This window comes from Enhydra lutris, unplaced genomic scaffold (assembly GCF_002288905.1).
Source record: "Enhydra lutris kenyoni isolate GAN:26980312 unplaced genomic scaffold, ASM228890v2 scaffoldscaffold62, whole genome shotgun sequence".
NCBI lineage: Eukaryota > Metazoa > Chordata > Mammalia > Carnivora > Mustelidae > Enhydra > Enhydra lutris.
Genome location: NW_019154146.1, coordinates 9,816,881 through 9,842,136, shown reverse-complemented (window position 1 = coordinate 9,842,136; position 25,256 = coordinate 9,816,881). Strand labels below are relative to the sequence as shown.

The following is a 25,256-nucleotide window of genomic DNA, read 5'->3' as shown; positions in this document are numbered from 1 at the left end:
GTTTAGCATATGCTGTAAAATGTATTATTCACAGCCATTTAATCTAATGATGAAAACTCGTGGTGTCCAGTGAGCAAATGGCACATTAGTCAGCCACACCCCTTGTGGGACAGTGAGCCAGCAGGACTGGAGGCCCCCAGACCTGGGAGCCCGAGGGAGCCGGGGAGGGGAGACCCATGTGTGCATTGTGGGTCCCTTGGCAGACTAGCCGTGCCTTGGGCAGACGATGTGGCTTCCCCCTGGGGACAGTCCCTCACATGTGAAATGGCAGCCTTGTCAGGCACATGGGCCGTCCTTCAGAAAGGATCTAGGTAAAGAGTGCCAGATCTGGAAGCAGACTTAGCCTGAGTCACTTGCCCAGGTGGTAGAGCCCAAAAGTGGATTCGAATCCCAGCTGCCCCACTCTGTTACCTTGGGCAGGCTTCTTAACCTCTCTGTGCCTCCATCTGCCTCTCTGTGAAATGGGACTAAAAGTGGTACCTCCTCCCCGGCCCCCCATGGGCTTGTCCAGAGGAAGTTCAAGGAACAACACCTAGTGCCCAGGGAGTGCCAGAACCGAGAGTCCTCGTTATCATAGTGCTTGTTCCAGTATGCTCCTGTGGTGGCTTTTCTTAAATTCACCTGTGCTCTCTCCTGAGCCCTTCATCCCAGGACTCAGGAGCTCCAATTCTCATTTATTTTAAGAGCCTTTTCCTGCCTGCTGTAGCCACCCCTCCATGCCTCCCCCTGGCCACTGCCCTGCACAGGAAATGCCTACTGTCTTCAAAGCCACCTGGGACTCTTGCCAGGGACTCGGTACCCCCCACGCAGAGGCTGTTGAGGAAGTACTGCTCGAAATCCACTTCACAGCTTGGCTGGAGAGACAAAGTTTTCTGTGCTTCTCCTTGACCCCACTCTCTACAGAATCCCTTCTCAGGCTCGCAGCCTAGACCGCAGGGGCTGTCCCCTGGCCACACCTCTGAACGGTCTTGAACTCTGCTTTCCCTGCGCTGAGCACATGGAAAGAGGCAGAAGAGATGCCTGGGCACAGGTTCTAGCACAGGTTTTGGGAACATTTGTGTTTGTGAGGCTGTAATTCGAGGACATCCAGCCCACATTAACCCCACCTGTCGCCCAGAAGTGATACTTATCCTGCTTAGGAAACCCAAGCCCCCCACCCCCTATCACTGTCCACAGCATAGCTGCCTTATTCTTATGTTGCTTTAAAGTAGTTTCCTGGTAATTGGCCTGGGGAGGTGGGATGGGAGCTGATAAGGTCGCTCTGTGGTCCCCCCAGCAGGCATGCTAGGAGTGGTGACATAGGATGAAGGCATCTTTAAGAAAAATCCAGGCATGTCCTGGCCCCGAGCAGCACCCTTCCTCCTACCAGGTGTGAGGAGGGAGTAGGGGGACAGAATGAGCACTGGGACTTAAGGGTCTTTTATCAGAGTGTCTGAAACATTGGTCACCTTGGGCCCAGACAATGATTTCTGACCACTGGGAGTAGACCTTGCTGGCTATAGGTCCTTTAAATCTTAGCAGGGTGGGAAGACTGTCCTTTAGACCAGAACCACACCAGCCCCCCAGAGGCCAGCTGGTCATCCCGGTGATTGGGCCCTCTCCTGAAACGGGGCAGGGGCACTGTCCCCGCTGTCCCCAGAGCAGAGCCTTGCCATGCACCCCTGGCTCCCACAGCATGTGCTTGTCTGCCCTGTGCAGTGAGGGGTGCAGAAGACAAGGCAGGTTTGATGGGGTCCCTGGAGAGGTTCCCTCGTGCTCCTGGCAGTCCGGTGGGCAGTGGTATGGGGGATCATTTCACGGGGAGTGGGGAGGCCTGAGCCGCCCTCTCCCTGGGTGATGTAGGAAGTATTCGTCTGTCGGCCGTTGCCGTGCTGGGATATTACAATGAAACGGGGTCCTGCCCCAAAGAAACCCCAACCTACTGGGTATACATTTGGGAACAAGGTTGTTAGCTTTGCATATATGAGGGCTAACAGGGATGCTGTTGGCCTGTGGCGGGGGTGGGGGGGAACACAGCCATGTCTTGGGAGAGCAGGGCAGGCTCCCTGAAGGGCAGAGAGGAGTTCTCCCGGAAAGGAGGGACTGACCTAGGGTGGCCCTAATGAACCCCGGAAAGGTTTGTGGCTCTTCTGGGAAGTGGAGACAGGGAAGGCGAGTGGGGAAGGCCTTGATGGGCAGAATGTGGTAGGGTTTCCCGGGCAGAGATGGCATCTTGGGCAAAGGCCCAGGGGTGTGAGGGCATAAGGCGTATTTGAGGAGCCGCGGGACCATGGGTGTCCATAAGTGGGGAGGGATGGGTGGTCGGCCTGGGAGGAGTTCCCCTTTCAGTCCTGGGGGAGGTGGGAGCTGTAGAAGGATTTAAGCAGAGAGGGAGGTCTTCCATCAGGCATCTTCGAGAGGCTACTCCAGGGACTGAGCTTGGAGGACTGACCCCAATGGGGGGCCCTGAGCCAGGTGATGCCTGAGGCTTCGTGGAGATGGCGGATTTGCAAGGCTTTGGGGGGACAGATAGGGGGAGAGGCTGTGGGTCCACGAAGGCTCCAGGCCAGAGACCCTCAGGCTGATGGGCGGCAGAATGGCCTGACTGCCTGTTCCAGCACAGGTGGCTGGCCCCTGGCCCCGCCCCACTGGATGGGGCCCAAAATTCGCATTTCCAGTAGGCTGCCAGGTGGTGGCGCTGCTGGCCAGAGGCGACCCTCGGAGAACCAGGCTTCGGGCTCTGGTGGGTTGCAGTGGCCACGCCTGCTTGTCCCCGGCACCCCTGGTGCCCTGACGCCCACCTAGTGTGGTCCTAAGCCCCCTTGTCTATTCCCTTCCAGGTGGTGCTTCCCAGAGCTTCCTGGTTTTGGTGACAGGCTGCACATCTGTGGGCAGAATTCCAGAGGCTGAAATCTACAAGATCACGGCCACCGACTTTTACCCTCTACAGGAGGAGGTCAAGGAGGAGGACCGCCTCGTAGCCTTGAGGAAAATCCTCAACTCGGGGGTCTTCTACTTCTCATGGCCCAATGATGGGTCCAGCTTTGACCTCACCGTCCGGGCGCAGAAGCAGGGCCATGACAGCGACGAATGGGGGAGCTCCTTCTTTTGGTGAGGGCCCTGGGTCATTGCCTACCACCCCCCCCCGCCCCCATCCCCCTTGGATCACATCCAGGGTGGGCTCTGATTGGCACTTGCATCCTTGCTTTCTGCTTTACATCATCCCCAGGATCCTGGGGCACCTCTGAGAGCCCAGTTGCTCTCAACACAGTGAGAAGAAAGCTAAGCCCCCATCCGCACCCCTGGGCTCAGGGAAGGTGTCCAAAGCAGTCTAATGTAGATTTAGAAAAGAAACTATCCATGAGTAAAGAACATAAGAGCGCACACCCACTGGGTGCTTCCTAAGTGCCGGGCCATGCTCAGTGCCCCTGTGGTCCTCTCAGCGATCTGGGTTACCCTCTGGTGCACACACATTTATCACAAATGCTTATATACGGTGTTCCTATTCTAGTAACTTCCTTGCTGGTAATAACTCAGAATCCTGGGATGCCTCATGGGTGGCTCAGTGAGTTAAGCGTCTGCCTTCAGCTCGGGTCATGATCCCAAGGTCCTGGGATCAAGTCCCGCATCAGGCTCCCTGGGAGTCTGCTTCTTCCTCTCCCTCTGCCACTCCCCCGCTTGTGCTTGCTCTTTCTTTCTCTGACAAATAAATAAAATCTTAAAAAAAAAAAAAAAACAACTCAAAATCCTCACAGTAACGTATGAGGTAGGGTCTGTTTGTTATGCCCATTTTACAGATAAGGAGACTGAGGCTTGAACAAGTGAGGAAATTCGAACCCAGGCATTCTGGCTCCAGATCCTATACTGTTAGTCACCAGGCCAAACCAGCTCTTCCAGCAATGGGGAAACTGCCACGTCAGCCTGCGAAGGTACCGAGCAGTCATGTGGTAACACACACCTGAGGCCCAGACCAAGGCGCCTGGATTTCTGTATGTTTAGGGTTACTCGGGTGTTCCTCCACAGGCATAGCTAGGTGTGGCTGACTGTATAAATATGTAAATTATCTATGGCTCTTTCTGGACCCTGGGGGTCATGACCCTGGTAAGTCCTAGAAGGTAGAGCTGGTGCAATGATCTCCGTGGACCAGTGCCAGGCCTAGGTAGTCAACCGCTGTACCCTTCAGATTTGCCAGGAGACAGGTGAGAAGTGAGTCAGAAGCCAGTGGGATGAGCATCGAGCTGTAGAAATTGCTCCAATATGCCTCATACCCTGAATGTTCTTAGAATTCCAGGGCTGGCCCTTTGGAGCCACCCCAGTTTCCCAGCCATAATTTATGCCTGCCTCCCTCCCTTTGCCCAAACCCAGGAACTTGGAGGTCTCCTTCAATGCATAAATGTTTTTTTTCCCCCCTTGGTGCTTCGGGCCCCCCACCGCTGCCCGACCTCTGCCTGGAGAAAGAGGCTTCACCATATCCTGCCGCAGGCCTTGGCGCTCCTCACCACCAGGCCCTCTTGGACCGTCTGGCTTTGTTGAGTTCTTGGGGCCATCCTGTGCTCAAACTTGAAAATACCTGTGAGTCTCCCGCTACGCTTGTTCCAATGCAGATTATGACTCAGCTAGTCTGGGCCCCGGGACCCAGACTCAGCTAGTCTGGGCCCCGGGACCCAGACTCAGCATTTCCAGCCAGGTGATGATGCTGGCCCCTGTCCTGGGGTTGGAGGATCCTTCTCTGAGAAATAGGTCCAGGCGATGGTGTTTCTGGGAATCACTAAGTCCATTTTGCAGGGACGAGCTGGTACCCCTGAAGTCTAGGAAGTGAGGGAGGCGAAGGCTGGGGATTTGGAGGGCTGTCTGTGCTAAGGACATGGGGCCACCTCCAACAGGGACTGCCGGGCAAGGAGAGGTCTCAGAGGCTGTGACGTTTCTCGGCAACATCACAGGACGGTAGGGGATGCTTAGGGAACCAGGTGGCCCTGGTGTCAGGCCTTCTGCCAGCTCTGGGGCTGGAGACGTGGGATCCACAGAGAGCAGCGGGAAGGGGCGCAGATCACGAGGTGGAGGCTGGGACCAGGCGGGGGGGGGGGGGGGGGTGGCGGGGGAAGGGGCCAGACTGTATCTTGAGCTGAGAGGAAGCGGCTGTCTGGAGGGTGCCAGGTCGCTGGGCATGGTGTTTGGGCGGTGCCCGTGGAGCTGACCGCAGCTGAGTCAACCCTGACCCAGCAGCCACAGGCTTGATTGCCCGAAGCCCATTCAGGGTGCTGCATTCCAGGTCTGGATGCACATCTGGAGTCAGATGGGGTCCACACGGAACGTGGCTGGTAAATGAGGGGTGCAGGGCGCTGGGAAGTTCTTTTTCCAGTCTGGTGATGGACCGCTTCGAGAACTGCTTCCCAGTGGAGTGCAAGCCTGGGAGGAGACTCACAGCGGTTTTCCTTTGTAGATCTGGGTCTCTTCCTCTGAGGACAAGAGCCAGGCCAGTGTGGCTATAAACAGGGACTCAGAGCTGACAATATTTAGCAAAAGGCTCCCTTGCCTGACCCCTGGTGACTGATGGTGGCCATAGCTGTGTGGCTGGAAGATTGGAATATTCTGGAGGCCTTGCTTTGATGCCATATGCAGATTTAATTTGTTACTAAAGCTGGTTCGTCATCTGAATTTTAGAGAGTGACTCAGAAGAAGAAAACGTGTTTTTGTGAAGGAGTACTCCATCATCATCATTTTTCCGGCGGACAAACACAGTGGCTAGGAGAGCTCAGAAGGGGCCCCACGTGTCTGCTCCCTGAGGGGTGGGGTTTCTCGGTGTCCTGCTCACAGTGGGGGAGGCTGGCCTGAGACCTCGAGCGCCTCGCTGCTTGGAGAAGCCACCTGAGACATCGCAGAGCTCACAGGGCCCTTCTGGAGAAATGAGAGAAGGCTGCTATCTGGGAAGAAGGCTCTCGGGCAAGGCAGGAACGGCGCTGCCTTTTTTAAACAAATAGGGCATTGTGATCTAGATTTGCTTAGCACCCCGTGGGAAAGAGCGTTCTGGGAAGGTTCCTGCCTCCCTGGGAGAGGCTGAAAGGCCTCGGAGGGTGCTGCTTGGGTCTCCTGAGCGGCCCGAACAGACCTTGGCCTGGAGTATTGGGGGTCCTGGCACCCCTCCAAGGCCTCCCTTCTCAGAGTGGCCGCTGGGGCTGAGTAAGGTCAAGTGGGAGTTGGGGAAGCTGAGTGAGGGCAAGAGGGGGCAGTGGCTCTCCCAGGTGCGGCGGGTACTTGTGGGGCCTTCAGTGAGGGAGGAGGTAGGCCTGGGGCTGGCGGGGCCAGTGAAGAGCACAGGCTCCCAGCTCCTCGGTGCCGTTTAGTGGCTCCCAGACCTTGGGCAAGTCCTTCACTTCTCTGTGCCTCAGTTTCTTTATCTGTAGGATGGGCTGAATGATAACACCTTTCACATAGGGCCTTTGGAGGATGAAGTGACTAAATTCATCCCAAAGCACTCAGAATGGTTCTCAGTGCACTTGGTAAATGTTGGCTTTTATTCCCATCCTTATCATCATGGACACCAGGGGTCCCCAGACCCCCAGAACAATCCCCCCGATATGGGGACAAAATACTAGAACTTTTGTTGCTCTTATTTTCGTCTTAATTTTTTTTTCAAGACTTTATTTATTTATTTGACAGAGACACAGCAAAAGAAGGAACAGGAGCAGGGGGAGTGGGAGAGGGAGAAGCAGGCTCTCCACAGAGCAGGGAGTCCTGTGCAGGGCTCGATCCCATGACCCTGGGATCATGACCTGAGCCGAAGGCAGACGCTTAATGACTGAGCCACCCAGGCGCCCCCATCTTATCCTTTTCTTAAAAAATATTTCACTTACATGAGAGAGAGAGTCCAAGCAAGGGGGAATGTCGGAGGGAGACGCAGACTCCACACTGAGCAAGAAGCCCAAAGCAGGCTCTATGGCCATACTCGGGGGATGACGACTTGAGCCAAAGGCAGACGCTTAGCTGACTGAGCCACTCTCATCCTTTCTTACTTATTTTGATTCGCTTCCTAGTGCTCTCTCTGGGATAGGCTGCACCTCATGGGATATGTATGTCATTTAAATAAGCATCCATATAGTTAGTGATTATTTTTATCATTTATTATTTACTTACAAGCCTATGATTAAATTTTTTTACTGATGGGCTTTCTGATTTAAAAGTGGGGAGGGCTGGGGTCTGGAGGAAGGCTCCTCCCACGTTCCCCGGAAGGTGGGGGGTGGATCACGCTCCGCTCAGGGACTTTCCCTCCGCCCACACTGACACCTGCGGTGGCTTAGGGAAGGAGTCCCGGGTCGATACTGCTTGGCCTCCGCTGCCCTGCAGCTTGTGGGGCGGTGGTCCCACAAGCTCGGGAACTTCCCAGCCCCGCATCCCGAGCACCCAGGTCACCGGGAGCGCCTTCACCCCATCCCTGGCCTGAGAGCCGGCCGTGCGCCTGCCCCTCCCCCACTCGCTTGGGCGCCGTGTTAACCCGGAGGATGCGTGACCCCAGTCGCTGTGGGGCTCCGTTTCTCAGGAACCAGCTGCTGCACGTGCCCCTGAGGCAGCACCAGGTGAGCTGCTGCGACTGGCTGTTGAAGGTCATCTGCGGCGTGGTGTCCATCCGCACGGTGTATGCCTCGCACAAGCAAGCCAAGGTCTGCCTCGTGTCCCGCATCAGCTGCGAGCGCGCTGGCGCTCGCTTCCACACCCGCGGCGTGAACGACGATGGCCACGTGTCCAACTTCGTGGAGACTGAGCAGGTCAGTGCCCGGGCCGGTCAGTGGAGCCCGGTGGCTCGGAGGGGACCCAGCGGTGCACATGCGTTTCCGTTTGGGGCAGAAGAGGTCCGGGCATGTTGGAGGTCGTCTCTGGTCACTGTGGTTTCTTCCTCTGATTGGAGAACAGAGCGTCACTGGGGCTCTGCCTGTACGTGTGGCCTCAGGTTTGCCTGGGCTGGCTTTCTCGATCCGCTTTTGCTGGGCTAAAACTGATCCCCAAGGTATATCCAGCTATGAGGAAGCAGGAATTCTTGCCATGGTCATAAAGGGTGGTGGTTATTTGAGAGGACAGGTGAGGGATGAACCCGCAGGCTTGGAAAGTTTTCTTGAGACAAAAAGTAAATCAATAAAACAAGGATGAGAGGAAAAACCATTTTTTATCCTAAATCAGCCCGAGCCTGTCAGCACCTGGGAGTTGCGAAATTGGTGTGTTGGACGGCACTTGGTTTCAGCTTCCATGAATATAACCATCTGCTTAATTTCGCACTGATTTTTACCCCCTAGATTCTGTTCTCATTCCCAGAGATGCTGTCTTACATTGGTTTTTGTTTTTTGTTGTTGTTTTTGTTTTCTCTCTAGGTTGAAAAATCTGTAGAGTAAGGCCGCCTTGTAGACTAACAGGTGGAATAAATTGTAGGAAAGGCAAGCCCCGTGAAAGGCACAGGTGTCCCGTGGCTGTGGGTGTCACACGGCAAACAGCCCGTGTTTACTGCATCTGCTCCTTCCTGCAGCTGTGAGAGGTGGCGTCTACCAGGCCTTGAGCCAGTTTAATTCAGCACAGATCTGAGCACCTGCTTTCTATGCGAGAGCCACAGCTAGCTTGGGCTTGAGGTGAGGAGGTCCTCTTGGAGTCGGATGCTGAGTAGGAGGACTTTGGAATGGGAGCTTCAGGTGATGGGCAGGGGCACTTGCTTGCCTGTGACTTCTGTTCATTCTCTGCTCTCCTGGGTATAAATAATATCTGGTTTAAAATGTCAGGAAAAAATGTGGCCCCGAGATGGAGGGCATTTTCTTTTTTTCTTGCTCATGTCCGCGCCATGAAGAGTACTTCCTATTCTTTGCACGGCCTCACCAGCCTTAGCACTGTCCTGTCCCCATGCTTATCCTTGCATGATGAGGCTCTGAGTCAGGGCATTCAACAGAACTTTATTATTTCTCATCTGTCAGGGGCTGAGCACTGTGTCGGGAACCAGGGGCCAGCGGTGCAAAGCCTATCTGTACAGATCAAAATATCCGTGCCCCCGAACCTAGTAACTGAGCTAGATGGAAGAGGGTTTCACTGGCAGCACTGGAGCTTGGCCCCAGCCTTGCTCTCCGTCTGGCTTTTCAGTAGATAGTCCCTTGTATACTCTTCTTCTTCTTCTTCTTCTTTTTTTTTTTTTTTGGTGCTCTCCAGAGTTGTGAGTTTTAACCACATTTTTTAAAAATTGGGGTCTCATCTATTATATCTTACCAAGTAAGTCATTGGAAAAGCACCTGCCCTCCTTTTGGGCATTTTAACCCTGTAGATGTCGGCTGCTAAAACAAAGTACCACGGACAGGGCTTAAAACAATCAGAATTTATTGTCTCATGATTCTGGAGGCCAAGGTCCGAAATCCGGGTGTTGGTGGGACCATGCTCCCTCTGAAGCCCCTAGAGGAAGATCCTTCCTGTCTCTTCCAACCCTGGGGGGGTCCCTCGTTACAGCCCTCCTGTCTCTGCCTCACCTCCATGTGGTGGCCCTCTCCCCTTCAACGAGGAGGCCCGCTCTGTCCAGTACGTCCCATCTTAACTGCTTAACTGTCTCCAAGTAAGGTCACATTCCAAGGTGGTAGGGGTTAGGACTTCAACATCTCTTCTGGGGGCACATAGTTGAGCCATAAAGACATCAGTGTTAAGGGACCGTACTTTTAATGCAGTACATTCAGCTTTATGGAAAATGTCGATACTGTACTGCTTTTCTCATTTTTCAACAGACCAGGGCTGGGAACGTTGCTCTGGTTATTTCATCTACGAGGACCTGGTGACTGGCATTTGTCCCATGGGCCTGATTGCTTGGGCTCAGAGATGGGGACCTTGTTGCCTCGAGGCCGGCCCGGCAAGGCCTTAGAGACACCCCCGGCCTGCCCTCAGGCTCCTGGAGCTCACAGCCCCGTGATTTAAATGGCCACCACCTGCCTCCCTTCTCAGGATGGAGGAGGGATTTCCTGGTTCACGCAGCCTTTCTGGTCTTCCTGCTCTGTGTTTTCTCTCCCATTTCCTCTTCCGGACTCTGGATCAGGCAGAGGTTGCCTTGATGAAACCCTCAACCCTGCCTTGCTCCAGAGGCCATGGGCAAGCCGACAGGCAGCCGGACACCCCCACCCTCTGCTCCCCCAGAGATGGGCGGTGAGTGTGGACCTTCTCTGGGACCGGCATGGCTCCTTGGGCCCGTGGTGATTCTGTTTTTATGGGATGTGTAATGGGGCAAGGGGGTCATGGTGGCTTTGCACCCAGAGTTCTTTGTGGGGCTACTCCCAGCAGACCCCATGCTCTCCCAGGATGATTCATGCCTTCAGAGAGCCCCGGACAGTGTGACCACCATGGTGTGGGGTGGGGTGTGGCCAAGAGTCGGTCCCCAGAGCTGACTCCAGGTGTGTCCTTGTCAACAGGGGAGCAAACTCTGAGCCCCTCAGCTGAGTGCGGTTGTGAGCCCATTCAGGCAGGGAGGCAGCAGGAGCAGGACAGGCCCCCTCATCATCCTGGGAGTGCTCCCCACAGTCCTGCCTGCAGAGGGATGGGGAAAGCCGACAGAGCAAGGGAGGGCAGGGGCCCGTGGCATGGCCCTGGATCAGGAGGAAGGCACAGAGGAGACTGCGGGCGGTGGTGAGGGTGTGCGCTTCCCGAGGAAAGCATCGGGCTCAGGGACACCCTGGGGAGCCAGCCCAGCCCAAATGGGGGGGGGGTGTCAGCCACTTCCTGAAGCGGGGAGCATCTGCCCCTGGGGCTTGTCCCCTCTCCTGAAGTGTTTCCAGAATGAGCAGGCGTGGCTGGAGGGAGGCAGCTGCTCCCCAAGAGACCAGAACCTCCCGTTGCTCCCACTCGAACAAGACAGCCACTTTCTCCGTCTCTGCGGTCCTGCAGTGGTTTTGTTTACGGCCCTTTGTAGACATAAGTTGATCTAAGTTTGTTTTTAGCACAGAAATCTTTTCCTAAGTGGAATCTGCACGTCACCAGTGTTCCCGCCAAGCACAGCTCTGCCTCCCTCCCTCTGCTCCCTGCTGCCCAAGGGGCTTCTGAGCACCAGTGCCCCGGGACACGAGCAGCCTGCAGGTACCTGCGGCCCTTGGGGCGGCTTGGGAGGGGAGCCACGCAGGAACCAGCGGGGGGCTTGCTGAAGCCCATGTTGAACTTGGCCCATCAGGACTGTGGTGATGTGCTGGGCACCTGGGGGAGTCGTTCCCGGGGGCCCGCCTGGCCCGCTGCCAGGTGCTGGCGGAACCGAGACGGGCTGGCCGGAGTCAGGACGGTGCTGTGGGGTCGCGTGCACCTCCCTGCAGTCTCCGTGGCTTTGCTCAGGGGGATGGCAGAGTGCGGCTTGCATCCTGAGGACTTTGAATCAAAGGGATGCTGGAGGCGGAGTGGGCTTGATTCGTTCCTGCTCATGGGGCTGCCTGCTTTGTGACCCCCAAAGGGGCAGGCTTTGGGACACAGGCTCCTCACTAGAGAGTGGCAGGCAACTTCTTGGAGGAAACGTGCTGAGCTGTGGCGGGGAGGGGTCTCAGCCGGGTCCTCTTGGCTCCTCTTGGCTGTTGCCCACAGATCCCAGGCCCCTGCTGGGAAGTGAAGCTCTCCAGACCCCAGCCCGTGGCCGTATGCGAGTGGGGGTCCTCCGCTAAATGCTTGAGGGGGGCTGATGAATTGCGGCGCTGTGCTCCTTTGCAAATGGTGGGACTAGACGGAGAGTGGGTGAGTCCCCGAGGCAGGGTCTCTCCTAAGCTAAACGCTCAGGGAGCCAGAAGAGGGAGAGGTTTTTGGCTCCACCCGCTCTGCCCTGCTTCAACATTTTCCCTAAGAGGAAGGAACAATTTTCTTCTCTGAGGCGGACCGTGTGTGTGCGCACTTATGTGTAGTGTGTAAGTGTGCATGTTTGGGGGGGTTCGTGTGTGTGCATGCACAGGTGTGTGCATTGGTGTGAGTGCGTGTTTGGGGGGGTTCCATGTGTGTGCATTGGCGTGTGTGCATTGGCATGAGTACGTGTGTGGGGGGTTGTTTTGCGTGTGTGTGTGTTTGTGTGTGTGTGTGTGTGGTGCATGCATTTGTGGACCTCATCTCAGTCTTCCTGGGAAGAAGCCTGGAGTCCTTTCAGCTCTGTTGTGAGTCATACCTGGTAGGATTGCTCTGACTCACCGGGCAGAAAAACCCCAAAAAGTCCCTTTGGTCTACTAAAAGACCCCCCCCCCCCAAAAAAAAGGAAGAATATTTGGCTATTAAAGATAAGGGCACGGATCAGTCCGGACAGGTGAGGTCAGCTGCATATCCTCCCAGAAATGCAGCCCACTTGGGAAGCATTGGTTTGCAAACCCCTCGCCTGGAAATGGGATTGAGCAAAAGCCTTTCAGATGAAAGAGTACCTGTTGGGTTGCAGGAGTTCCTGCCTTATCCCTTTGTTTTTAGGGTCCTTGGGCTTCTGTTCCCACCACTCTGTAGAAAGGGGCCGCTCCTGAGTTGCCAAGACCGGGCAACAGGGTCTGTCAGTCCTCTGCAGGGGCCTCATCCGCACTCCTGGCCGGCGCTCTCCTGCCCTCAAGAGCCACGAACCACCACCGCGTGCTGGGATCACCTTCCCTCATTACTCATTTACTCCTCCCTGTGACCGGGTGACAGTAACTCCACTGAGAGAGGGAAACTGAGGCCCAAAGTGGTTAAAGAATGTGCCCAGGGTCACCCTGCAGGGCACATGGGAGCTGGCAGGTGGAAGGTGCTGTCCCAGAGCCCACGTGCTGACCCACTTTCCTCCTTCACCCTCCTCTCCCCTCCCCCTGTACCCCAACACCCTCTGGGAAAACCACTTCCGGGAGGCGAGGCATCAAGGCTGCGGGGAGTATGAAAACCTGTGTTCTTCAGCTCAGGAAGGAAAGTGCCGCAAACCCACTGCTGGTTTTGTCTTATCACCTTGGCAACAAAGAACGTGGTCCCGATGATGAATGGGACGCAGCACTGGAATATCTTCACGTGGGAGGGAGGAGTGGAGAGAGTGAGAGGCGGCTTTTCTTCCCGTCCCGGGGTGGGGTGGGGTCTGGAGTGTGGGGCCTCCTGGTGGGTGTTTTCTGAAATCCATTCTGCCTGTGCAAGTTCTGGCTCAAGAGGAGTGTGGTCTGATGCTAGAAGCAGCTCATTTAGCACATGTTTAAGTGAAGGGTAAGCGTTCCATAGCTTAAATCAGGTCCTGGCGCTGTTAAGGGCTATCCTGATAGAGAATGTTGGCGAAATTGGTTTCTTTCTCAGTCATCTGGACCTGTGTGCTCTTGATCTCACTGAAGTCAACGAGGCCTGCATGAGTTTAAGCAATCTGTTTCTTTCTTCTGTTTTTGGTGGTTTGCTTTCTTTTGTTTTAAGATTTTATTTATGAGAGAAAGAGAGGGAGCATGAGCTGGGGGGAGGGTCAGAAACGGAGGGAGAAGCAGACTCCCCGCTGAGCAGGGAGCCCAATGTGGGCATGGATCCCAGGGCTCAGGGATCATGACCTGAGCTGATGTCTTATCAGACTGAGCCATCCAGATGCCCCTGGTTTTGGTTTTTGGTTTTGGGTTTGTTTGTTTTTGTTCTTATTTTGAGCAGAATAATAGGGGGAAGCCAATTTGCTGCTAGTCCGTATCCAGAAACAGACCAGTTCTTAACCTGATGCTTTTCCCTTGGGAAAGAGGAGTTCAGCTCAACTCCATAGGTACAAGGCTCCCGTAATTCCTGTTGTCCCAGGGAGCTGCGGGTCCGATGCTCAGGTCCGCCGCTGAATTACTAATGCATGTGTGATCTGAGCGAGATCTAGCCGCTCGGAAAGCTACCCTGTAAGGGAGCAGGCTGGTAAGAGATGGAAAGGATCAGCAGTGCTGCCCAGGCTGGCCCTGCCAGGCCAGGGTAGAATTACTCAGATAAAGGGCCGTGCGTCTGATCAGCCCAGCAGCTTCCCTGCGTGATGCTCTCAGCACTGCACTTCTTGTCCCTGTAACGCTCCCTTGCATACTGTGTTGGGGGGGGGGACCTACAGGCAGAGGAGCTGGTATCCCCCAAAAATAATGGTGTGTGTTGGCGGGGGAGGAGATCCGTTCTTTAGCCGGTGAGTATCCCCTGCTTCCAGGCAGGAGCACCCCCCCCGCCCCCTGGAACCCTGTGAAAGCTGTGCCGTGTATGTTGACATCGTGGAGGGTTTAAGAACACGGTGGCATACGGCCAGCAGCGACTGCTAGTTCAAGTCAAGTCTTGGCCTGCACTGTCAAGGGCAGACTCCAGGACTCGTGTGGTCACCCCGGTCTTTTGGCCATCGCTTGTTGGTTTCATCCAACCCTTTCCAGTTGCTCTCAGCTACTCAGCGGGTTGACGAGGTGAAAACAGAGGGCTCTGAGGAAGGTCTTAGTTAAATTCCAGAGCACATTTGCCTCCGTCCCTGCGGCGGCAGTGGGGAGGCGTTGCTGGGCTTCCTTAGTCCCGGGCAGCTGCGGCTCCCCCCGAGGCCCCGTGCCCGCCGCAGACTCCTCGCAGGCTGGTCAGCCGCCAGCACGCCCGTGAGCACACGGGGCTGGCCTGTGGGTCAGGGAGCGGCGAGGCCAGGCTGGCCAGGGGAGCAGAGGGCGCAGAAGTCTGCTGTCTGCCCTTCATTCGGGCTGGTGTCGGGTCTCAGGCGGCCGGATCCCGTTACCCGGCCCCAGGACATTCGGTTTCATTGAGGAATACTTTCCCTTTATGTTTCCTTGCGGTGCAGACGATTTACATGGATGACGGAGTGTCGTCTTTTGTCCAGATCAGAGGCTCCGTTCCGCTGTTTTGGGAGCAGCCAGGACTTCAGGTAGGTAATGAGAAAAGTAAGTCACCTGCCTCTCTCTTCTGAGCAACTGTGGTTTGTTGCTTTTAACCGTATTTCCTTCAGTTTCTCAGCTCGTTCCTCCGGCCCCGCTGGGTTGAGCTGAGCTGCCGAAGTGTGCACCCGTGTGTGTGTGTGTGTGCGCGTATACGTGTGTTTAGATACTGAAATGTATATGTTGTATCTGATTTTCTGACCCTGAACTTGCTGTCGATGCCCGTGACTTGGGAAGGGAGGCCTTTGCTGAGAAGCGAGCCACATCACATAATTAAGTAGAATGACTTTGTTAGCCCCCAAGTTCAGTGTATTGGGAACACGGCCAAAGATGTGTTTTGAGAGCTGTGACTGTCCCACGGAGCTTTGAGAGATTTTTGGGCCCTAGTGGCCATACAGCAGGTCCGATGGCCAGAGTCCCTGCTATGGGGACACGTGAGAATGGCACGGAACTTTCCCCTGATTTCTAAAAATACACCTTGCGGTCTAAAACAGGGCTCTGGTCTGTGCCAGAGGTATTTGGCATTCTTTCTCCCGGGGAGCATTCAGGGCGTGGTACCACGTTCCAAGGACATGTTTGTTGTCCATGGACCCGGGCACTGTCTCGTTCGCGAGCTCCTTCCGCGCAGGTCACGGGCTGAGTGGGTCTGAGGTTCCTCAGTGTCGACCCCAGATCTTCCCCTCTGGCCGAAGAGGTTGTCTGCGTGCCTGGAAGGCCTCCCCGCCCAGGCCTCTGTGGCTCGGGCTCCTCTTATGCTGTGTGATGGCAGTTGGAGCCTCAGGAAGCTTAGGGCCGTCTGCCAGGGGCTTGGGGGGTGTTTGACACCACCGGGTCTTTCCCCAGCCCTTGACTTGACCCCGTGGCCATCGTTGTGCCATGGGCAGCCTTGATAAGGAAACATACCAGCTCTTGGAGTGAAGTGGAGGTGTGAGGGTCTCCTGGGGCTCTCACTTCTGGGGGAGGGAGAAGCTTCTCTGGCCTTCAGTCTTCCCATCAGAAAGGAATGACTAAGATGCGTGAGGACAGCTGGTGGCGTTACGTGATGGCATAGACACCCCTGAGCCTGATTAGGAGGGGGAAGATGATTCTGGACCTCATCCCAAGACAGTTTTTCTAAATGGCTTTATTGTGATCTAATTTACATACCATAAACTGCACCCATTTAAAGGTACAATTCAGCAGTTTTTGGTGCATTTACAGAGTCATGGAACCATCACTGTGACTAATTTTACAGGGTTTATCACCGCTAGGAACCCTGTCCTTACTGGCCGTCACCCCTCCCCAGGCCCTCCCAGCTCTCCCCGAGGCCAAAGCAACTGTCATTCTACTTTCTGTCTCTATAGTACGATTTACCCGTTAGAGACATTCCAAAAAGGGTTTCTGAAATTTGATTTTCTTTAGGTTTGGAGTTTTCCTTCTGAAAGTTCTGGAGCTGTGTATTTAGAAGAATAAAAAGCAAACATCAAGTGAGGAGGAGATGAAAAGGAAGCAGGACACAAAGTTGGGTTTCACATGAAGATTTTAAGAAATCGAGAAATGGAGGTGGTCGTGATAGTCTTGGAATTGGGAAGGAGCCTTTGAAATTCATCCCCTTTGCCCCTGCGTCGAGTTCCGGGTCCTTCTGACCTCCGACGCTGACCTTGAGACCGGGATTTGGGATGGCCACGATTACCCGCGGTCTCCTCCTTGCCTCACAGGCTGGCTGTCTGCAGGGTGTGGCGGGGGATGCGTCAGAGTGACTCTGATTCCCCAGACCTTCAAGAAGGTTCTTCTCTCCCTTATGTCTTGTCCGAGGCCTTCCAGCACTTTGTCATCTTCCACCCCATTCCTAGGACTCCCTGTGTTCTGGTCTCCCTCTTCCCAAAACAAAGCAAAAGTGGTCCATCGTTCCCCTCCTTAATTTCAGTCCCAGCTTGACCCACTTGATGCTGCCTGACCCTGCCTTGGAACAGCTGCCCCTCAACCCAACACGGGCAGCCTCAGTGGGGGTCCGGGGGGCTCGCTTTTTGGCAGCTGTGGCACCTTCTAGATTCATCACATTCGCTTCCCTAGAACCACCGTGGTTTCTTCAAAATAAGCTTCCAAAGGCTTTAGTGTTCATTAATCTTACAAAGGATTTGCTAACCTTTGGGTCTCGTACCCGTGCTTACCCTCTGAAACCGTATCTACCATCAAAGAGAGATTGGGTCCTCTTCACAGGGCGACAAGGAGGGCAGCTCTCAGGGATGGTGTGCAGTCCCCCTCCTCCCGGAACTATCCATGGCAAGCCCGAGGACTGATTCTGGTGGCTTTCCTCCGCTCCTCCTTTACTTACGTTAAATGAAAAATGCTCAGATTTTTAGGCCAATAGCTAGCATCTTAAGTCGCAGTGTTGCACCCTCTGGGGGCTCCCCCGGGAACCGAGGCGCCCTGCCAGGGACAGGGCATAGGGGTGGGGACAGGCAGAGAGGACTTGGGACGATGACTTGTCTGCACATTTCCACAGCAGCGATGCCTTCCCTACAGGCTCCTGGATCCTGATGCCATTTCGAGCCACCGTGGACCTTCCACGATTTCCTCTTTACCATGTAAACAGCTTTGCAGTTTATAAATAGCCACACTGAAATCTTACACTTAAAGCTAATTGCTTTCCTGGTATGGTTAGCGAGAGTATATTTTCTGTATACTCGTGGTCCGTGGAATCCTCCTCGCCTGTCACACGCGTGTGCAGACGGGTCTTGCCAAGGGGAGTGAGGTCTCTGTTTGACGCGTCCTATGACATCAGCAGCCGGAGGAGGTTGCAAGGTAGACCAGACCCTCCGCTGCTCCCAGCTTGTCCACACTCGCCCCCTCCCTGTCGCACTGTTACTAGGCTCTTGGGTACGAGGCCCTTGATGTGCTCCTTTGTGTGGGCATGATTGTGTTTTTTTTTGGTTTTTTTTTTTTTTTTTTTTTTGTCCCCAAAAGGATGTGAATGGCTTGTAGCGCAACAGTTTCAAAAATAAGACATTGGGGTGAGGGAAAGATCCTTCTCAGGCAAGTGACCCGAATCCGCGCACGCACCGTGGGTCCGGGTCTGTGTTCGCACCCGCTCCCGTGTTTACAGGCTGCCGCTGCCAGAAGGATCCCAATCGCCAGGAAGCTTCTCCTGTGACTCGGAGCACAAGCTTCGAGGTGACAGGACCTGGTTCTGGTTCAAGTTCTGGCTCCCCCACTTAGGAACCGTATTCTTTTAACAAGTTTTTATCTCAGAAAAACGTTCTTATCAAAACAAAAAACAAAACAAAACCCACAAATCTGAGAAGTTCCTATCTTTGCTAAGCCTTAGTTGACTCCTCTGTACATGGGGTTAACAGTCGACCTCCTGGGGTTATGGGGAAGATGAGCTGTCACGACGCATAGTCGAATTCAGCGCAGTTTCCAGAACCCGGAGGGCACACAAGTGGTAGCTGTTAATGTTATCAACGTACATTCTACCGTCTAGGAGACGAGAACACAGGTTGCATTGGGAAAGCTTGGCTCTCCGGAGTGAGTGTCGCCCGTCTCCACGAGGCCCGTGAGGTGGGACAGTGTCCACGTTGTCTCTGTCAAGATGAGGCCCAAGGACCAGGCTCCCAGGTGTCCCATAACCCCCCCCCCTCAGAGCAAGCCTTTTGTCGTCCCACAGACACTCACTGAGCATCTGTGGGTACATGGGGGCACTTTACATCACAGCCCGTGCCTTCGGGGAGGGGACAGGTCACGGTAGGGTGGTGTGAGGAGAGCCCCGGAGGGAGGAGGCCCAGATCCCTGGGGCAGCTGTGGGGAGGCCCAGCTCGCCCAGACTCCAGTTGGGTGTCTGAACCAACCTGGGAGGGATGGGGCCGCGTCAGGCAGGGAAGGGATCCCGCAGAGGGGACCACACACGCAGGTGTGGTGGCCCAGCACTCACAGTGTGACCCAGGAGTGGCGAAGCTAAGCTGCTTGCAGCCCGAGGCATGGCGGTCGTGGCCAGACGTCAGACCGGAAGGCCAGGCACGGGCCAGATGGAGACGGGCTTTGTGTGTGAGGCTGAGGAGTTTGCATTTTACTGCGGGAGCTGCTGGGGGGAGGCACCCCAACTTGGCTGCGCTGGGTAGCTTATAAAACACCTGATACCGGGGTTGCCTGCTCTCCCAATTAAATCGCAGCATCCAGTCGTCTGTGACTGGGATCTCTTCCTGCTTGTAGAAGAAGCAGCTCTGGGTTACGATCCGGGGGGAGGCTGACATGTCCAGTCACAGAACTTGCCACGACTAAACACCAGGCTCTGAGCCCTGACCCGCTGTCTGTCCGCTCTCCCCTTATGCCTTCTCCTGGGAAGGTTCCGGGGCAGACGGTCACTGACGGACGGGCTGACCACAGCAAGCAGCCCCCTCGTCTTGGGCTTCAGCCCTCGGGGATGTCACACACAGTGGCTCAGAGGAACGAGGGCCGCTTCCCGCCAGCGCCCGCCTCGTGAGCTCAGAAGACAGGAGATAACGGGACGCAGAGCGCGGGGGACAGCCGTCTTCTCGGGGCGCGGCCCGGGTCTGGGCAGTGAAGTCTCGCATGTCCTCAGCCGGGGGTCCGTGCCTTCGGGAGCAGGAGCCCAGAGTAAGCACGGCAGCGGGCTGAAGACGACTGCTGGAGCTTCTCCTAGGGCTTCCCAAGGCTTCTTAGGACCTAAAGGGACGTGGGACTTTGTGGAATTATTTGGATGGACATGCCTAACCCCAGGATTTCTAAGTCTGTTGCTGAGAAGCCTGTCGTCTAGACTGGCTTTTTCCCAAGCATGAAGACGGACAGATGTGTGACGTGTGGCGGGAAGACTTGTAAATAACACTTGGCCCACACCCAGCAGGGACGCTCGATCGTGTGGACGAGCCCCATGACACCGCGTTTATGAAGCCCCATAACCGGCAGAGCCGAACAATACACTTCAAGAACGTTCTTTCTTAAAATCATTCCAGACCTGCATAGAAGTTGTAGGAACATAGGTGAACTCCCATGCGTCCTGTCCCAAGATTCATGGGACACGAACCCCTTGCTGCCCACACACATGCCATCCGCTCCTTCCTGAACCCCTGGAGGTCGGGCTGTGTGTATCACGCGTCCTTACTTAGGATGTCAGGATGTTTTTCCTGAAAGCAGGTGTGTTCTCTTGCATCAGCACGGGACGGGTGCACGGTCAGCGGGTGTGGCACGGTGCTCCAAACTCACCTGCAGTCCACAGTCCAGATTTATCCATTGTCCCCATGCTGCCCGTCACCTTCCCCCCTTCGGTCAGGGATCCAGGATGCAATCCTGCCCTGCCTGTCGTTATCACGTCTCTAGTCTGCTCTGATCCGGATCCTTTCCTCTGCCTTCTGGCTCTTGGGCATTGATTTTTTGGAGGATGCTGGTCTTCTCTTTCTTTAAATCGAAGGTGCCTCATGTGAGGGTTTCCAGGTGTTTTATTACAGTCAGGTTCAGGGTGTGGATCTTTGACATGACCCCATCCTTGTCGGGATGTCCCATCTCTGTCCCACGTGTTCCCTCGTTAGTGATGTTAATTTCCATCACTCAGGACGGTGCTGCTCTGTTTCTTTCTTTATAGTTAATATGTCTTCCTTTTCAGCTGATAAGCGTCTGTGGAAGACCCAGACCATCAAACTGTCTCTGAATGCTTATGATCAACAGGTGATTTTTGCTGAACCGTTCTTTACTATGATGGTTGTAACATGGTAATTTTTTCCACCACTGTCTCCACATTTATCGATCAGTGTTCCGTAAGGAAAAACCTCTCTCTTTGCCCCTGTCCACCAGCCCACCTCTCTGTCCACTCACCTGTCCATTCATGCACCAGCCGGCTCTCCTCTGTAGAGGTTCGTGAGTTCCTATCTCATTTATCTCATCATAATCCATTACTGTCACTTACAGTTCAGCGTTCACACTGTCCCCGATTCATCCAGGGAGAGCCTTTTCGAGCTAGCCCCAATACCACTATGTAGTTTTGTCTTTTCAACTTTTGATGTTCAATAGGTAGTTTGAAACATAAGGCAGATTAGTTTGCAGGTAGCCATAACTCAGGTTTTAGGGGTGGTCGAGGTCCCCAGACTTGCAGAGGAGGCTGAGAAGTGGTTCCTCTCTCCCTGGTTGGCTGGCGTTCGCCTCTGCACTGTGGAAAAGTCTCCCGATCTGACGTGGGCCTCGTGGGCTGACCCTGAAGTTTCTCTTCTGCCTTTGGAAGAATTCCAGCCAGCACGGGACCCACACAGCTGTTAGGACAGGCTGCCGCAGAGCCAGACTCAGGCTTTGGGACCTGAGTTCAAGGCCGGCCTTCCAGATCTGTGAATGTGCCACAGAAGGGGAGCCTGGCTGGCAGCGAAGGGGGTGGGGAGGACTGTCACTTCCTGGGTTCACGGAGCAGGAGGAATCACTAGTGTTATTTCTCTTTGCTTTAGGTTGGCTCTCATCATCTGAGACTCAACAGAGGCCTCGAAGCCAATGCCCCTGCTTTCGACAGGTAGGGTTGTCTGATACCACCCTAAGCCCCCCGTCCTTTTAGGAGTCTTCCGCCAACCAGATGGGACAGCGGGAGGGGGAGGACCCCAAATCCTGGCCCTGCCTCTGCCTTTTACTTTGGTTCTTTGGGCAGGAGGGGAGTTTACAAAATGGGATTTTTTAGTGGCTCTCGGGTTTTCCTGAGGTCACTGAGGTGACCCTTGGCAATTATCTTACCAGCCCGTTCTTTAATGAAGCTTTATCCCTTTGTCCTAGTTAACAAAGGATAACGTAAATCATAGGATATTTGTGACTGCTTGTTTTTCTTTTAAAAGCAATATAGTCCCAGACTTAAAAAGTCATAGTCTAGAAAGGTATAAAATGAGAAGTAAAAGTAGTGTTAACTTCCAATTCCCGCTACTAAAGATTTCACTGCTAGATTTTCATGTATCATTCTAGAAGACCATTTCGCAGATATACAGTTCATTTTCTGAACCACAAACTAGACCATTACGCGTTTCCTGTTACAGAACTTTCTTAAGAAAAGCCATCGGTCAACTAAACAGTAACTCGTATTTGACATAGTTAATCGCTTCTTAAAATATTTGCATGTTTAACCTGAATACTAATTTTAGAAATTAGTGAATGTCGTAAAAATTCCAAGAGTGATTTTTTTTTTTAAAGGGTATTAGTCATTCTGCCTGAAGCTTGATTTGGATGTTAAATCCGCACACGTCCTTCCTGTGTACCGTAGACTAGCAATGGCAGCCCGTGACCGTGAATTAGCACATCATCATTAGTGGGTTGTCACCCTAAAGAGGGTTGTGTGTGCACTTGAATATGCTCTTGCCTGTGTTCAGGACTGTTCATGTGTTCTGTGCATTGTGTATATGGAGTTGTTGTAGGAGACTTTGATCTGCCTTAAATGTCCTTAGGAAATTGAAAACAAGATTCCTCCCCAGCTGACCGCAGTGGAAGGAAAAGGGCATGCATGTTTGGCTTGTTTCAAAAGCTTTGTGATGAGCTTTTAAAAAATACACACATTTTAAGAATGTTTACACCGATGTAAACATTTTTGAATCCTGTTAGTGTGCAGTGCATGCCCAGAGAAGATAGGCCCTCTCTTCTCACAGGAGCCCCTTCGAGACCGGGAGCCCTTCGACAGGCAGGGGCCGCTGGAAATGGGGCCCATGGCACACTCCTTTCCTAAAGTGGCCGAGCTGGGGATCCCTGCGCCCTCTCGGGCCTGGGGCCACAGCTGCCTGGCCTCACGTTGGGTGCTGCCCCAGTGCGCCCATTTCACTGACGGGTGGGAATGCGGGCATGTGCTTCTCCAGCAGACCCACTGAGGGGGTGCAGACCGCTGGAGGGGTGCCCCCATCTCTGGGACATCAGGGGACTCTCAGGAATTTCTCCCTTCTTTGATGTGTTTGGTCTAAAGTAGATCCCTTAACGCCCTCAACCCATCCCCACAAAACCCCTTTCCCTGGGTAGTTCGTGTACACACAGAACACCTGTGGCCAGGGCTGTTCAGTTCCCTAGGTTGTTCCCTGTTTCCTCTCCTCTGCCTGCTGTGCGGGGTGTGGGGTGGGGAGGAGGTGCCCTGAGCAGGCCTTGGCTGTGCCGGCCTGAGGAGGACATTGTCTCGCTGGTAGAGTTCGGATGGCAGTGTTAACCTTTCGTGGGGGCCGGCGTCTGGGTCTCACTTGTGCAGAATCCTGCCCTCCCCTTCCTCCCTCTCTTCCTGCGGAGCAGCTTACCTCTGCCGTCCCAGGGTGGACGCTAGGGGGCCTTTCCCTGCTGGCTGCTCTGTTATGCCCTGCCTACCCGGCTCCACATGCTCCAGAAAGCCCCTCGGTTCTCCAAGGAGCTCTGCACCACAGTAACCCAGATGCCCAGAGCAGGGAGGCCGGCCTGGGTCTTGCTGGCTTCAGGGTGGGCTCCAACATCCCCCCGGGAGCCCTGAGGTGAGTCTTAGTGTATCACTAGTAAGTGTATTATCTCATTTTAAAATTAAAAAGAAGGAAAGTGGGGCACCTGGGTGGCTCAGTCGGGTAAGTGCCTGCCTTCAGCTCAGGTCATGATCCCGGGCTCCTGGGATTGAGCCCCAGTCAGGCTCCCTGCTCAGCAGGAGCCTGCTTGTCCCTCTGCCTCCGTGCACGCTCTCTCTCTCTCTCAAGGAAATAAAATTTTTTTTAAAAGGAAGGAAAGGAAAACCAGCTCTCCCGTGCCAAGCCCTGACTTGTACCTTTTGTCTTTTTAGCCCTCAAAACTGTCTTTTACAGGAGGAGCATTAGGTTTATGGTACAGACAAAGGAGTAGCTCAGAAGGGATAGAAAATCTGGTCAAGGGTGCTTGGGGCTGGTGTGATGGGCCACATTGTTGCTCGTCTAGCTCTGGGTTTGGAACCTGTTGAGACGCAGGGTCACGCATCAGCCTTATTTCTAATAAGCTTCATTGTGGCAGGTGGCTTGCATTTCACCCCCAAATCACGGGGCTCACTCAGTGACCGACAGAGCTGGGCAGCTCAGACTTGCCCCAGGGCAGAGCCTGCCCTCTGGCTCCCTCTATCTGACCTCTGGACAGGATACACCTTCCCCGGGCAGGCAGACCCAGAAGAGCCCTGCGCACACTCCATTTGTTCTCGGACCTTCCCCCAGAGCACAGGCTTGTGCAGAAGCCCTATGGCATGAGTCAGACGGAGCCCTACCTCCTCCCTGGTCGGGGACACCATGGGGAGGGTGGGGCTGCCAGGAGCTCACCCTAAAGGAGTCAGCAGAGGACCTCAATTCAAACTACCCCCTTCAGAATCCATATTCTACTATACAGTGCTACCCGCAAATTTGGTGAGAGAGCGTCTTTTTCCTTTATTGGGCTAAAACTGGTTCCTTAGCGCTAATTAACTTAAAAAAATGTCAGCCTAGAAATTTGGAAAATGCAAAATGTATAAAGAAGAAAACGATTTTGAGTCACATACAATTCTACCATTTTTAATACTGTGGCATGCTATCTTCTCTTTTTTCTATCTCGAGGCATGAAGATTGCATGATGAAAATGCGGTTTACATCTCTTTTTTGTATTGTCTTCCCCTGTATTTTTTTTAAAATTACATTTAAGTAGTCCTAGTGTTAGTGAAGTTATCAAGTGAGCTTTTCAAAAGCTAGTGATAAAAGATAAATATTAGTCTTTCCCTAATATTTCAACATATGTGTTTTTTTAAGATTTCATTTATTTATTTATTTGAGGGAGAGAGTGGGCAGGGGGAGGAGCCGAGGGAGGAGGAGAGGGAGGGAGAGAGAATATCAAGCAGACTCCCTGATCCGACTCGGGGCTCGATCTTATGCCCCGCGATCGTGACCTGAGCCAAAACCAAGAGTCAGACGCTCAACCAACTGAGCCACCCAGGCACCTCACAACATACGTATTTTTTAAAAGTCTCTGATCTATGAATGTTTTCCTAAAGCCTGAAATTTTACCGTGCCTTCTTGCCTGGATCACACATAATTACATGTAATGAAATACGGCACTTAGATAACAGACACTGAGGTTAGCAACCCTCCTACGAGCTTTTCTAGCTTCGAGAAAGAAGGTCCCAAGTGAAATTAGAGATGAATTTCAGAAACACGTGTGTTGCGCTTCTTGGACCCCGTTAATAAAGGGCCAGGTTAGCTGTTCTGGATTCAACAGTGGTATTTTACAAAAAGTCTGGCATGTCCGTCGTTTGATGTTACACTCATGTAGAAGTCTGATGTGCTGTGAATTATTCTTGACCTGAGCCTTGCGTGCAAATAGGCTGTTGCCGGGCTTGTCCCTGACCGTGGAGTTGGTGGCTGGGAGAGAGTGGTGGTCTCCCCCCGACCACCCCCAACCAATTTTGGGTCTCGGGGAACAGCTCCACCTGGACCTCTGGTGCCAAACAGGTCCTTCCTGTGCCCCATACCCTCAAGGGTGGGGTGGCAGTCTGTGCGCTGGTGACACGGGGTCACGTGCTGGCCTGTGCCCTTG

General features: G+C 54.0%; 1 protein-coding gene across 2 annotated transcripts in view; it reads left to right on the top strand.

Annotated features, from left to right (window-relative positions):
• LOC111158732 (synaptojanin 2) overlaps positions 1 to 25,256 on the top strand; it is a 95,543-nt gene that overhangs the window by 32,971 nt on the left and 37,316 nt on the right. For both annotated transcript variants that reach the window (XM_022520968.1, XM_022520969.1), the window contains exons 3-6: positions 2,820 to 3,090; positions 7,514 to 7,739; positions 14,696 to 14,779; positions 21,212 to 21,273. In XM_022520968.1, coding sequence (XP_022376676.1) covers positions 2,820 to 3,090; positions 7,514 to 7,739; positions 14,696 to 14,779; positions 21,212 to 21,273 — 643 coding nt within the window. The remainder of the gene's footprint in view (positions 1 to 2,819; positions 3,091 to 7,513; positions 7,740 to 14,695; positions 14,780 to 21,211; positions 21,274 to 25,256) is intronic.